The following is a 14,928-nucleotide window of genomic DNA, read 5'->3' as shown; positions in this document are numbered from 1 at the left end:
TCTCTTTCTCTGGAAAAAGGACAGAGATGAATATGGGAGTAGGTTTACTGTCATGGTGTAATAATTCTCAATTACAAGTGCCTTGACATGGTATTTTATACCTGTGTCACACTGGCTGCTTGCTGTTTGCACCTAGTTTACTGTGGATGGTGAACAAGTTTTATTGCCTGTGGATTAGTAATACATAAGCACAAAGGAAGAATATGACAGCAAGTGAAAAAGCATGCTTGGAGTTCAGCATTTATTAATGACCTGTTTTGGATTTTTTAACTTGAGCCCAGAGGGTGGGGAAGAGGGAGTAAGAGAACACAAAGGCTAGAACAACTTCATAAGAATTCCTTCAGTGCTGTTTATTCATCTGTGCATGAACACAATTTTGTGGTGGAGCTCTGTCTGGCCAGGAGAAAACATGGACATCCTGCCATGCAGGCCCCTTTTAGCCACATACTGTTCTGTTTTTTGGACATGTAGAAGACTTTTCCTTACCAAAGATGCTGACCCCCTCCCTCCCTCCCTCCCTCCCTCTCCTGCCCTTAACAACCCTCCTCAGCTGGGAAAGCTGGATGAGAGACAAAGATGAGAGCCTCTACCTTTCACAGTCTTTTACTACTGTATGACTGGGATTGTCAAACTATTCTCTTACCTTTCTGAGGTGTCAGTGCTAGCACACAGTTTTTACTATACAGTGAAAGGGATGTTGAAAAAAGGCCAACTTACCCCCCTACATACATCCCCTCCCAAACCCAGTTTTATCTATTAACTCCAGGGCATGGGGTGGGGAAACAGCAGCCCTATCCCTGCCTGCAAAGGCCATGCAAGCTGCTTTTGGCAAGTTACCCACTTCCATTTTCTAGAAAAGCTGGTTTTGTTCTTCAGAGGTGGGTGTCAGTGAATGTGGTGTGCTCTTTGGTGACGGTGCTGAAACCTTTGATGACATTGACAAGATCTTCTTCATCTACATACTGTAAGGAAGGGGAAAAAAGAAGCATGTCAGCCAAAGCTGTACCAGACTGAAGATGATTCCTTCATTTCTCTTTCCTCCTACCCACTAAAAATTGTTCTTAAATATATAAATAAGTGCATTTATAATATCTTCCCTTTCCTCCCAGGATGAGATAAGAACCTAAAGCATTCAAACACCTGAATCCAAGGCAATTAGATTTTTACAATGAGCAGTAAGTTAAAAACAATACAATCAGTTCCTTCAATTACTCTGTATATCTGACGAATGGTCAATAATATAGTGTTTGTTACAGTGTACTGGGGAACTTGGAGCCATGAAAAGAAAAAATACATATTTACATTTTTGCTTTGTATAACAACCATATCAGACATAATAGGTAAAGTTTTGTTCTTCAGGCTTCCAAGGGCGTGTCTGAGCTTCCACTTGCACTTCTGCATTAAGCTGGAGAAAGTTGAATGCAGGAAAAAAAGAAACCATTTCCATAGCATAAAGAGGGCACTATCAATGTTACTGCAGATTTGTGTCCAAGGCCTCTACAGCCGTTCACTATATTGACTTGCAAGCTGGACAAAGGGGTGAACCAAACTTTGAAACCACCATTCCTAAGCTACTGTGTGTAATAAAGAGAAAGAACTGACTCAAAAGCATTGCAGGAGGTTTGTTTGCAAGAATAGCTGAGCAGCACAGGAGCAGAGACATGGGTTCAGGGCAATGTAAGGCAATGTACAGAGGATGGACAGAAGAGCTGCTGGTTTGATAAAGCAGCTGAGCTCATGCCGTCAGGGTTGTCTGCCACCAAAAGGAAATGAAAATTTTTGTTTTCTGGCTCCTGCCACTCCTGAAACTCCTCAGAGTATTTTTAAACTCCTTCTAACATGCATATGGGGCGGTTTTCAGCCTAAACTAAGTCATGGTGTCAGCCCAAGATAAGTGGCTAGAGCAAGAGCTTCCCCTCAGCAGCAGAAAGCTGTTCTTTTGGCTAATGAGATCACAGAAGGGTGCACCCTGGGTGAGTTGTTAGACTCCAAGGAATTAAATCACAAGGATTTGATAGCTCTGAGAAAATGGCTTTGCTGACTCATTATACCGCTGAATTGGGAAGTCCATGAGCTGCAGAGGGCAGGCTGAAGGTTAACCTGTACCTACGGGGTTTTGCCTAGAGTTATCACTACCTTCTTACTTAAGCCTTGTTGCCTTCCTTGGTCCTGTTGGGGTCTAAGTGGGTTTGACAGTGATGGAACCAACAGCCCTGTACTGTGGTAAGCCAGTATGTTCCAGCCCTTCCAGCTGTTTTGTGTACTGAAGGTGAAAGTCTGAGGAAGCTACTTGGATTTTTGTGCCAGATTATCCTCCTGTTTATTTGGATTTTGGACAAGATCCACGCACTAACCATCTAATATTGTTAGTACCTCACAGGCCCTTCACCCCCATTCTGGGTCCTTTTTAGGAACCTTAATTTTCATCTTTTTGAAGCAAACTTGTGTCTCACTGACCTCTGAAGCCCTTCTCACACATTTGGTCAGGGAAAATTGGAAGTTAAAAAGCCTATTTCCAGGTGACAAGGAGGAAGGGAGGTCATCACTGTCCTTGGCTTGAAAATCATGTCCTCTATCTGTGTGTTCAGATCCCTGTTGATGACACTGTCTAGTCCTGTCCTATATGAAAAGAGGGACAGCTGCACTTTGCCTGTCCCCCAGCCTTATTCTAGTCCATGTGGGCAGAGTTTGAATTCATTTGTCACACATGCCAGCAGAGCATTCACATAATCTTTACATTGCAACTGAGCAGAGGACAGAGAGCAGATCTCATCAGCAACTGAGTTAACAGGAGTTACTAGAACACAAGCTCCTGCCTCTGGCTCTAAATGTGTGAAGGATGCCAAAACGTCTCAGACATGTACATTTGCTGAATTGCACAGAAAGAAAATCCCACCAAATAGAAGGGAATTCTTCAAGGTGAATTTCTGTGGTAAAGCACGGAATTAATAGTTCAGTGGAAACCATAAAGAGATGCACACGAATCCCTTGCATCCCGTAAGAGCAGTGTGTGATCACCTGCAACTCTAGAAGAGAACAGTAGACTTCAAGAATTTTGAGGATCTAACCTATGACCATGTCCTTCTAGGCCTTTTGGCTGTATCTCCAGGAAGTTATGACGTTTAGACTTTTTTCATGATTCCAACAGACGAGACAAATCTCTAGCAGGTGATGCACAGCAGCACCCCAGAGGAGCAGGAGCCCTTACCAAGCCGCGGCCAGGGGTGGTGCGATGGTTGTGAATGATGGCATCCCAAGGCGATTCATCAAACGTCTTCTTGTCATAGAGGTTGAGCAGCTGGCTGACGCTGCGATGCAGAGAGGCGGGGGAATACGTGCGACTCAGCTGGCCCTGACTCGGCCTCCTCCCCACGGCTGCCACACGGAAACTGCGGTTGCTCGTGGGAGAACCAGCCCCTGGGATTTTTGTATCTGTTAGTCCCTGTGAGGTAGACACAAAGTAATAAATAAAAAAAAAATAAAGGGCGTGGTTTTAAATAATTTAACTGAACAAAACCAAAGCAGGAATGGAAGAAAACAGAGCAAATCATGCCTCAAAATCATGCAAGTTAGAAGAACCCCAGACCTTTTCCCCACTGTTGAACAATCATATCATTAAAAACAAAAAACCCACCAACACGAACCATGATTTTCCCCATTTTTTTTCTTCTTCCTATTTTTTTTTAAGTACCAACAAGCAGAAGTCCAAAGATTTTTGATTACCAGAATGATAGCCTAGACTTGCACAGCAAGAGGATGTTTGCAGACTTTTTCATGACCGGGGGAAAAATCATTCACCCACCAGGAGAAACATGCAGTGTCAGATGCCTTTGTACATGCTTGGGTCATCTGACACACCACACGCCTGGCCACTCTGCAAGCTGAGGACTCTACCTCAAAGTGCATCGTGTATCTTTTGAGAGTGACGCTGCTTGATGAATCAGACGTGTCAGCAATAGTTTCAAACTGAGATTAAAGAGAGGGAGGAAAAGTATTAGGCCAGAGCAAGGTGCAGTGTAGGTGTACCTGACAGAGGGTGTGAATCACAGCTCTGTGAGGGAGAGCAGTGTAGCAGGATGTGGGGGAGTAGGGGAACCAGCAAAGACCAGGCACTATTTAATTTTTAAGTGGTCAAGTACTGTGTGAACAGTCTGCATTGCTTGCCACGACCTCACTAAGATTGTAAAACAAGCGATTTTGCCACTCCATAATATCTCTGTCCTAATTTCTCAGATCAGTCCTTCAAATTCTGCACTAAAGAATCTTCTTTTCTATTGAGTCCATGAGCTGCTGGAAGAAGAAAAAGAAAAAAAACAGTAACAAGAAAAAGGAAAATAAAAGAAAGGCCAGGAACACGAAAAGGAATTGTGCAGACATGCCAACAGCAAAGACATTTTAAAGTCAAGAGGAATAACACAAGATGACAGACTGTAGAGGAACAGGAATCAAAACCATGAGACCAAAAAAAAAAGTTTCTTATGCTCTTAGCCTTTGCCAGGAGAAGGGGCACACTGGAAATCCCATTGTTTCCAAGAGCTTCTTGGTTGAGGCACAGATGCAGTCTTGGCACCGAGACAAGAAGGAACAGAATGCGTGAAGGATGCAGGAGTCACTATGCTGCTTGATGGCGCTCACAGGAAAAAGAAGCTGAGAAGTGACAAGAAGAATCATCTCATGGCCTGTGCCTGGGAAGAAGCATGAAAATGGAAGGCATGGCTGCTCCCATTCTCAATCCCATAACAATTGCAATATTCCTTTTGTTTTGCTTTTTCAAGGTGTAGGATAGCACTACTACTCTACTACATGATGGTACACATTTTTTATGCATTCTTTTTCAGAGTTATAACTTCTCATGATAAAGAGCCTTCCTCTTTATCACTTCCCAGCAGTCCTTCTCCCATTGCTCTGTGGGTCTATGTGCACAAACAAATATGTGAATTTTGTGAAGTTCCCTAGCTTTTTTCCCGATTACTCTCACTCTACTCCAAACCTTCCTGGCATGCAGCTTGCCCTAGAGCAGTCCAGCTGGGTGGTAGATGGATACTGGCAAGAAATAAAGCTTCTCCCTAAGTCTTGTTCTTTGCAGGCATATCTCCTGGATACCTGACAAAGTCTGTCAGATTGATCCTGGTTAGCCATCCACAGCAGGCAGCTAGGAACACATGAAAGTTTCCTCTGAAAAGCACATTTTATCATCTACCTTCTCACAGCATGCCAAAGACTTCTCAGCTCTACTGCAGATGTCAGCTAACATGAGGTGACAGCAATGGCCTTGCATTTTCTGTGACTTTATATCCAAAATTTGTCTTAGGAATCAGAAGCATTTCAGGGCCTGCAGACCAGGTGTCCCAGGGCTCTGTTTGGACTAAGCACTTGTAACCTTACTCTGTGTGCCCACACAGATATGGCCCATATGGGACCAGACAGTCCTTTCCCTACACTAAACAGCCTCCATTTGGTAACCAAATGTGCAATAAAATGTTGGAAGGAGGAAGAAAAAGTCTGTGTGTGTGTTTGATGGGGCAGGTATCATGGATACACATTGGCTGCATTTTTCCAAACGTACCGGATGGGTTTCACCTGATGAATACACACTCATGGGTGATGTTCTCTTCTGGAGTGGAACTAAAGGAGGCCTGTCTCGTGCATAGGGTTGCTTGTGGACCTTCCTCTGAAGAATTAAGGAGAGAAGAATAGCCAAGAGGATCAAACCTAGAACTACCATCAGCACTGCAAACCACAACTCGTTGTAGAATTTTGCATGTTTGGACTCTGCTTTGTCCTTCTCTCCAGGTGTTGTCAATATCAGACCTGTAAAAAGAGGGATTAGGGGAGAAAGGGACAGTTATTTCAAGAAGCATTTAACAATATGCCATCCTTTTCCTCGCTAATAAATTAGGCAGAAATTTAAGTAATTTTGTCGTCATGTGCTTATTTGCACTTATGTTCAAGGTGGCATAATGGTTCAATATGCTAGCGGGCTGCAATAAAAAACTTACTACCCTCAAGAGACCCTGCTTAAAGCTCTGGCATTGCTGCTTAGGCTGGAAATCACCACTGCATCAGCAGCTCTTCTGAAAGGAGGTGATGGTGGAGGAATGTGAGGAAAAAAGGGTTCTCCAAGTAACCTTGAAAAGTGGAAATTATTACGGTAATTTCAGAGCAGTACAGACAGAGGACATTCTCTCCAGAACAACTGTGCAATTACAAGCCTGTGCAGTTAACAAAAGAGAGGGAGGAAGGCTTTAATACATTAATACAAAAGCAAGCAACGTGAAACATTTTACTATTCCTTTGCCCCACCTGCTAGAAAACAGTCATTTGGTTGGCTTTGCTCATACACAACCAAAGTGTAGGAAATCTCAGCGACAGTATTTCCTGGTTATTTGCAATCCTCCATGTATAACCAAACTCTTGGTCAAGGAATTTTCAACACCTTTGCTTGCAAGCCTCCCCTGCAAGTTGCCCATGGTGCCATTCAAGTTTTCAATAGACTCTGGGTAAAAGCAGCAATCAAAAGAACAAAGAGGCAGAGTCTGGGAGGTCGTGGATGTAGAGCAACTGGAAACATTTTATAATGCCTTTAAGGCAGCCTTGCCTGAAATTCTGTAGGATAATGGAAGTGAAAGCATGAAAAGGGATATAGGGGAAATGCAGAGTAAAGAATAATTGCAAATATAGGGCTGATCTATTTTAAAGAGCTGAACAAGATGCTACACCAAAAAAAAAAAACTTAATTAAACCAGTTAATTAATTCAGTTAGAAGCAGTTCAAACAAGAAACTTAGCAGGAAAATGTACAACATTTTGGAGCAATATGCTTAGGTAAAAATAAAAGAAAAAAATATTACATATCTGAGGAGAGGATCTGAAGCTAATCATGAGAATTATCCCACCCCTAGAAATGTTCAAAGCCAGGCAGAATGAGGCTTTGAGCAACCCGGTCTAGTGGAAATTGTCCTGTATGACAGGGGGTTGGAAGTAGATATCTTTAAAATCCCTTCCAACCCAACCATTTTATGATTCTATGATGGTTTGATTCAATGATCTTAAAGGTCCTTTCCAATCTAAAGGACTCAATGATTCTATAATGTAAAGAACAGAAATCCATACATGGCAAAAAAAGCACATTACCTACATACCTCATACATAAGACATTAAGGAAGCCCCTGATCCTGCAGTAAGATGCCATCCTACCTGGCATGCACTAATACCAAATTTCAAGCACAAACACATCAAATGACCAGGTGATAGGTAATTTCTTCATGTATTTACCAACTCCCTCTCCAGCGTTGTACTTGATGACAGGCGTCACGGCACTCCCTTCATCGGTGATGCAGGTCACTTGAAACAAAAAGGCTGAGCAAAAAAATAAAATTAAAAAATACTGTCAGTAGCTGAAATAAAAATTCTTTAGGTCCTGCTTTTTCACTATTGTTGACCAGCAAACAGCCAGGACTGTACAGGCAGGACTAGTACATAACCTATCGCAACCCACCTGAGTCCCATACCAGACCTTCACAATTCTTTACACATTGGTATTGAAATTCTAAACTATGAACCATGGCAGAATCATAAGCAATCATCACTATGATGTTGCTACAAATTATGTTCCTCTTTCACTACTCAATTCTTCCTGTTCCAATGTAACCAGCAACTTTCAATTTTTTCCACCACTTTGCCCTAAATCCCTCATATTTAATTTGTAACTAAAACAAACATATTTAGAACATCTGAATAAAAACAAATAAAGAAAGTATTAGCACCATCGTAGTAATCAGGAATACAAAAAATAAATTAACAAATTCTTTGACATGCAAAATCCCAATGAAATAAAAAGAGAAAACATTTTCTTGCTAGTTTTTCTTTTCCTTTTTTCCCCCTGTTGATAGTTCCCTTTTATTTTAAAGACTGCAAATTTCTAAAATGAAACTATTTCAAAACATGGCTGGTTCCATGAGTTACTGACTTAATTTGATTCAAATGAAAACTCAAGCTCTAGTTTTTCCTGAAACTGGAGATTTCTATATATTTTCTTGACTGTAGCCATGAAGGATGGAATTGCAACACAGGTCCAGGATTTGGGAAAGCTTGATGCTTACTGTGAACAGTCTCACCCAGTCAGGTATAATGTTTAAGAGGAACCTTAAGTCTATGGATTTTTTTTCAAGGATTTGCTTAGATACATTTTGGTGTGCCTGAACGCTCTTAGCTTGAGATTGCAATGGAGATTTTTTTTTTTTTAAGTTCAGCATCCATTACTATTAATTTAGCTCAACAGACTCTCCCAGAGAGGAAGCTGCAGGAAACTGACTTTTGTCAGATGTCCTTGGCAAGTAGAGCTCGGTGTCGAAGCCGCTGTAGACGCGCTGCCCGCTCTCCGTCAGCGCGTACTCCTTCAGGCGCCCGTTCAGCACGAAGGTGTGGCTCCAGTCGATGTGGATGGTGGACAAATTGCTGGCCACAGAGAATGGAGCCATGTACCGAGGTGCTGCAGAACAAAGAAAAAGGCTTGATAGGCTAGAAGTGATTTGGTGACTGAGTTATACAGCAAAGAGAAAGAGATTCTCCAAGATACAAGCTCTCTGCCACATGCACTCCCTCTCTCCCATATTCATGTGTATGAATAGGGAAAATACAAGGAGACAATAAAAACCTTCTGTAGCATGCCGGACTCTGTACTGAGAAAGCAGAGACATATCCTGAAAATAAATATTGAACTCCCTCCCTTTGCCTTTGTGTATGTGATACTGACACTAAAGTTCCAGCTTAAGGCAGAGGACAGGGAGACACAGGAGTTTGTGCAAGCGTGACTGCAGCAGGCTGGGCTGTGGGAACTGCTATGAAGAGGGCTCTTTTGCAAGCCCCAAGAAATTGCCGAGATCATCTTTAACACATGCACGTACATGAAAACATGGGGTTTCAGAAAAGCGAGAACAGATGGCAGGCAGACAGAAAAGAAACCCAGAACTCACTTCAGGGAGGAAAAGTTCATCAGTTGGGCTCAACAGCTTGCTGACAAAAAACTTCATTTTAAGTTTGAGGCGGTCCTTTCTTGTGGTGTTGCCATTAAGCCATCTGCCCTGTATTTGCTGGTTTGTTCGTAAGAAAGCTGCTTGTCCAGCTGCACTTTGCTGCTAATTGCCCACTGTCACTAAAGCAAGCCTTCGAGGCAAGAAGAAGCAGTCAGAGGAACTCAAGGAAGGAGGCAGTCAGAGGGATTCTGGAAACCTGGTGTGAAGATGTCAGCAAGGCAAGAAAAGCAAGACTGAAAGAAGAGGACTTTGGACCTGGTGGGTGGGGAATTAAAAGTTGCTTTCAAATCCTTTTGTTCTATGTGTCTCACCAGTTCCTTATGAATTTTCTCCATCTAAAAGTTCATAATAATTTTCCAGCCTTTTAACTTGCAATGTAATAAAACATAGCTTTGGACATAAGGGATGTTTCTTTTGGTGTTTTTTTTTTTCTTGGCTGTCATTTGTTGGTTTTTTCTTTTTTTTTTTTTTTTTTTTTTGGATGGTCAGTTCTTTTTTTGTGGGTTTTTTCCTTTGTTTTTGGTGTGGATTCTTTATTTTTCAGTGGTAACTTTAGAGAAAATCTGGGTCTGTTCCACCTGAAATTTTCAGCTAAGGATGTATCAGATTACAGATTTTGAGTAATTACTTGGCAGAACTACCAAATGATGCAAAAGGGATTTTTAGAAAGGTGATTCTGAAATCCTGACATGAGATAAAAAGTGTACATCATCTTTGCCCTGACCTGACAGACTGAGATGAAATGCCCATCTCATCTGTTACAGAATGACTCTGGCTACAGCACTATAGATCTTTTTAATAAAAGCTGATGTTAGACTACTACAAATTCAGTTTTGATGGCAAAATCTATTCTGCCTGTAGGCACAGGTCCTGCATGTTTAATTTCCATGCATACCACCACATGGCCTTAAAGTACTGCCTGCAGTGGTTGGACAGCAACAAATTCTTACTTCAGTGTTCACAAGCATCCAGTCATTCAGATGACATCCAAGGAAAACTTTTATGAGTCCTAGCAGAAGTGTGGCATGAATTAGTACAATAAGATTGTTCCTGAAAATAATCATCAGGTCTCTTTCAAGATCTCCACTTTTCCAAGGGATTATTTATGGCAGTATATTTATTACTACATATCAGCCTTCTGGTAATACTTGAACATTTTATGTTCTGCAGCTTTGCTGCCCATTTTCAGTAAAATAAAAGGTTTCCAGGCTCCCAAGATAGAAGATGTGACATCAGATGATGAGCAAAGAAATATTTTTGAAGGAATGAGCAGTTAAGCCCCAGAGCAGAATTTCAATGAATGTGCAGCAGAGATGCAGTGACCAGGGACATGGAAGAAGAGGTTTCTGGGGACTTCCTCTCTCCCAGAGGTGGGAAAGTCACTTGGCTGTGTGCAGCCCCGAGCCTCAGAAACAGCCATCAGTGGTCAGTGAACCATTTCCCATACTCACGCTCCTTTTCCGTGGTGAATCCGATCCATTCGGAGGCGCTGCTGCCAACAGAGTTGTAGGACACAACTCGCAGGTTGTAAGTTGTGTAAGGCTCCAGGTTGGACACGTTGGCACTCTGTCCTTTCCCTGTGTACTTCACCTCAGTCGGGCCAGGACTGCAAGCCTTCACTGCTGGCTGTAGGTTCAGAGGACACGCCATGTACACATGGAGCTCGTAGCTGAGAACAAAGTTGAGATTTTAATGAATGAAGGTCCTTAATTACATAAAAGCCAATCCCACATTTCTTCCTAACTGCTGTCTGTTCTGGCTACTGGAGAAGAAAATAGATCTGATCCCAGTTTTTCTCTTGGAGATTTTGGTCCTAATTGTCAGATAACTGAGAAATTATGGTGATAAGTAAGTCACACTCACTGTTGAAGCTTGTTACCTTGCTGCCCACTTCTGCAAGTCAGGATTTTTGCCTAACTAACTTCAGATTGCTGCTCTCTCTACACTGCCAGTTGAACTTGCAACTATTTAATTACACAACCACAGCTGTCAGAGAATCACATCCGCTCACAACAGCTCATCCTTTCCACCTTCATCCTCACCAGTATCCTGCTCAGGAGAAAAGCAATCATGTATGTAAACACTTCCCAGGAGGTGTTCAGGCCACAGGGAATATCACCACCAACATGCCAAGGAAGGAAGACAACTGCCACAACTGTCCAGTGCTCCTAGCCATGCAATTCCAGCTCAAATTATTCTGGCACCACCTCCAGCCAAGGTGTGCAGGTTCAGCTGGTGGTAGCTCCCACCTGGTGACGATGCCGTTGGGTGACTGAGGTGCACTCCATTGGAAAGAGGCATTCCTGGAGGTCACGGTGCGGATCTGGGGCGGAGGCTGCTCTGAGGGTGGAGCTGGCTGCGTGGTGAACTCAGCCATGGGTCCTTTGCTGCAACAATTGAAACAGGTGCAGGCCTCCACACCAATGGAGTACGTGGTGAAAGGTTTTAGCCCATGTATTGTCTGCTGGGTGGTAGTCCCTTCTGACAGCTGTGAAAATTAAGAGGAAACTTGTCACAGCTTCAAGCACCACAAGTACTAAATAAGAGTTATGGAGGTGAATTAACCCCAGAAGAAGACCGGCAGAACATTCTGCATGTCCTTTAAGTCTGACATGGATGCAGCTGTTGTGTAATGGGAACTCTGCATTTTCCTCCCATTATGAAGCTAAAGGACACTCTTCAAAGGAAAAGATCATGCCATCAGGGGCCTCAAGATGTCTTTAGTTGAGCTGTGACCACTGCGTGTCAACTGCAAATGTCATTCTCAGCAACAGAGAAGCTGAAAGCCATTAAAGAGAGACTCTGGGACAAGTGGTACTGAAGCAGAAAAGAAATTAATATGGAAAACAGCTCCATGATAAACGTGCTAGCAAATAATCATGCATATCTCACAAGCTTCCTCAATGTGGATGCAGGAAACAGTGCTGGGCAGCGTGACACCAACATGTCTGGTCACTCCCAGGCAGGAGAATGTGCTGCTGCTCTGCATTCAAACAGAACTTGTGCTGGGTGAGCCTGTTAGGAAACTTTCCTAAGCTCAGCAAGGGAGACCTGGCAGTTCTGGTGAAGGAATCAGTGCCCTGTTCTGAAACTGCTCACAGGGACTGCCACTTCACCTTTTTGCTGTAGTCATTTGTTGGCATAGCTTTTTTGAAGCCAAAGAAATAAAAATATGTAGAAAGCACCAACAAGGGGCAACATCTGCTCTGATTTGGCAGCATGTGATTTAGCAGAGTTCAGCAAAAAATAAGAAAGAGAGAGTCAAGCAAGCAAAGGGAAGCCTTCTTGGTGCCAGGGCCAGAGCCGAGCCAGCAGCATGGCAGGTGTGAATGGAAGGCCATGCAGGCACCAATGGGATGAACTGGCTGAATCAAAAACACAGCCAAGTGCACTGGAAGGAATAAATGGGTAATGTGAAATCAGTAGACAGCTTAAGCTCATGGACAGAACAGTGCACTGCAGAGCAGCTAACTATGGGAGGCCAGGAGGGGAAGGCAGTCTGTGACCAACAGTAGCATCTTGCAAGAACAAAATTATTCAAGGCAGAAAATACAACTGGAAATTGAAGTACAGAAAAAGTGCTGACAATACTCACCACCACGTCAGTCCCTCTGGTACCATTAGAAAACAGCCTGTAGATACTGACCACCCCATTAGGCTTAAGAGGGGGGCTGATGCTCACCACAGCCACCGTGGATGCCACGGTGCTGAAGAGGGGAGCTCCCAGGCCCTCGGGAGGAGCAGGACCTGTCCGGCAGCGGGACCAGCTGCTTGGCGTCCGGCCCACGGAGTTTACTGACCACACCTTCCACACAAACAAAGGAACTGTTAGCAAAGGACTCAAAGCACTCAAAGGACGACACACCTGCCTTTAGCCAGAGGGGCTACTGCAGCTCTACTGGCACTGGGCAAAACACCGTGCAATGGCACTGCTGGAAAATGTCCCCTGATGGCCAGTCAGCACCTGGACTGACCCAGTAATTTTTTAACAGAAGAGTGGAATATTTCCCACTGCCACACTTAGGGAAAAGAAGTAAAAGTCATGTCTCAGGCAGTGTGTGCTCCCATGTCTTTTTCACACCTGATCCCCACACCGAATTCCTATCACTGTCTGTGTCACACCATGCCAAGAGGACTCCTGGAGGAGCTACAATCAACACAATGTTTTCAAAGACATCTGAACAAAAATACTCGTATCTGGTCCTGACAATTTCTCCCTTATCCACACTTTCTTCATGTATGAAAGCAGCCCCGATGAATTCAGCCTGGCTAGGGTGACACTTAAAAGTTGCATTCACCTTGACTGAATCACACAAGCCAAACTCTAGTTACTCTTTAGAACCAGTGTGTTTTACAGGAACATCCCTCTCTTAGAAATATTAATGTATCAGTTATTTGGCAACATTTTCAGTAACTTGTAATATAAATAAAGCCCACTGAAGTGTATAGTAAATTCAGCATCTCTCATTTATTTTCACAACAACATTTGCTTTATTGCATGAGCACAAAGGCAATGACTTCAGTTCCAAGATTTCAAAAATTAGCAGCTTGAATTAGGCCTGATTAAAACCCACATGTCTCTATGAACTATGCCTACTGATTTTGTCAGCTACCCAAAACCAGAGTGATCTGCAGACTACATAAAACTCAGCACTTATTAAACACACTCTCCAACAAATCTGCATGAAAATTAAATTTTGCTTTCATCAAGGACTGAATAAACATATGGAAGGATGTATAATCTTATTTATCAAAAAGCATTTGTATAATTAAACACGAATATCATAAAAGGTTGCCTTAGGTCATCATTTGCATGAGTAAGTAATTTGTAGAATGTCAGGTACAATAGACAGAATAGATGGATGCGTGAGCATATAGGGTTAAATTACTCAATATTAGCCAACCACATAGTGATCAATCAGAATGATAGATCTAAATGGCAATACAAGAGGACTGTCTGAGCGATTTTTAGTATAAGTATTCCTTAGTAAGCTTTCATATTGAGCAGCCCTAACTACAGTAAAACACATTCTTATGTGATCTACTTTGGGCACTGCTCCTGGAGAAGGGAATGGTGGGACTGTGTCTTGAAAAAAAATGGAGGTTTAGAAGTAAGAGGTCTTCAAAAATGACCCTGAATCCTTACAGCCTGATAATAATTTCCAAGAATACAAGACACTTCACAAGGAGCCTGGGGAAGGAAAAAGAGATAAAAACAACTAAAGTGGCTTTGAAGGCTGTGGTTCTGCCAATTACAAATCCAAAGATCCTGACTGATTCCATCAGTAACATGTGGAACCATCCTAAGTACAAATGATGCCCTGCAATAAAAAACTCAGCCAAAGCACTTTCATTTCAGTGGAATCAGTAATACATCTCTGTTGTGAACTATTCACAAAGTCAAACTCTGTTCGCTTTACTGCAGCAGGTCAAACCCTGTATCTCAGTTCAGTTCCAGCTGCTACAAAGATTTACCCACAGTTATTCACTTCATATTTCTTTGTGGAAAGAATAAAACACATATGGAAAGAGCAGCTCTGAGTGTGGCACTGGCCCTGGCTCAGTGCTTATCTGGGCTCAAATGCTCCAGTTATATCCAGGCTGTGGCCTTAATGAGCACGGAGCGTAACAATGCCGGACCTGACCTGCTGAGCAAGCTGCCCACAGCTAAAGTGAAGGTGATGAGACTTCAGGAACAGAGCCTTCCTGTGTACTGCAGGAATTCAGCTTCAGAATGAGATTGCCAAGGAATTTTGGAGGAGAGAGGGATGCAACTTATTTGGGAAGCAAACACTTCACCGAGGGTTGGATGGAGACTGCTCCCTTCATCAGTCCCTCACCTATCCTAGGTGGCTACACCTTGTCTTTCAGGAGGAAGTTTTAATTCACAGAGT

The 14,928-nt window shown here is 42.9% G+C and overlaps 1 protein-coding gene across 8 annotated transcripts in view; it reads right to left on the bottom strand.

The window, feature by feature from the left end:
- Positions 1 to 527: 527 nt before the first annotated feature.
- Positions 528 to 14,928, bottom strand: part of USH2A (usherin) — a 368,811-nt gene continuing 354,410 nt past the window's right edge. Inside the window, exons 65-73 of one of the 8 annotated variants that reach the window (XM_088161172.1) lie at positions 12,630 to 12,839; positions 11,284 to 11,522; positions 10,486 to 10,703; positions 8,314 to 8,490; positions 7,275 to 7,358; positions 5,567 to 5,811; positions 3,895 to 3,966; positions 3,209 to 3,442; positions 528 to 962 (exon numbers count right to left, since the gene is read on the bottom strand). In XM_088161172.1, coding sequence (XP_088017298.1) covers positions 873 to 962; positions 3,209 to 3,442; positions 3,895 to 3,966; positions 5,567 to 5,811; positions 7,275 to 7,358; positions 8,314 to 8,490; positions 10,486 to 10,703; positions 11,284 to 11,522; positions 12,630 to 12,839 — 1,569 coding nt within the window. In that variant the 3' untranslated portion in view covers positions 528 to 872. The other 7 variants (XM_088161173.1, XR_015802194.1, XM_088161174.1 and 4 more) reach the window with 7 other exon arrangements.

The sequence above is a fragment of the Sturnus vulgaris genome, chromosome 3 (genome assembly GCF_052056855.1).
Source record: "Sturnus vulgaris isolate bStuVul1 chromosome 3, bStuVul1.hap1, whole genome shotgun sequence".
Lineage (NCBI taxonomy): Eukaryota > Metazoa > Chordata > Aves > Passeriformes > Sturnidae > Sturnus > Sturnus vulgaris.
The sequence above is the reverse complement of the archived record's forward strand: the minus strand, read 5'-3'. Positions and strand labels throughout refer to the sequence as shown.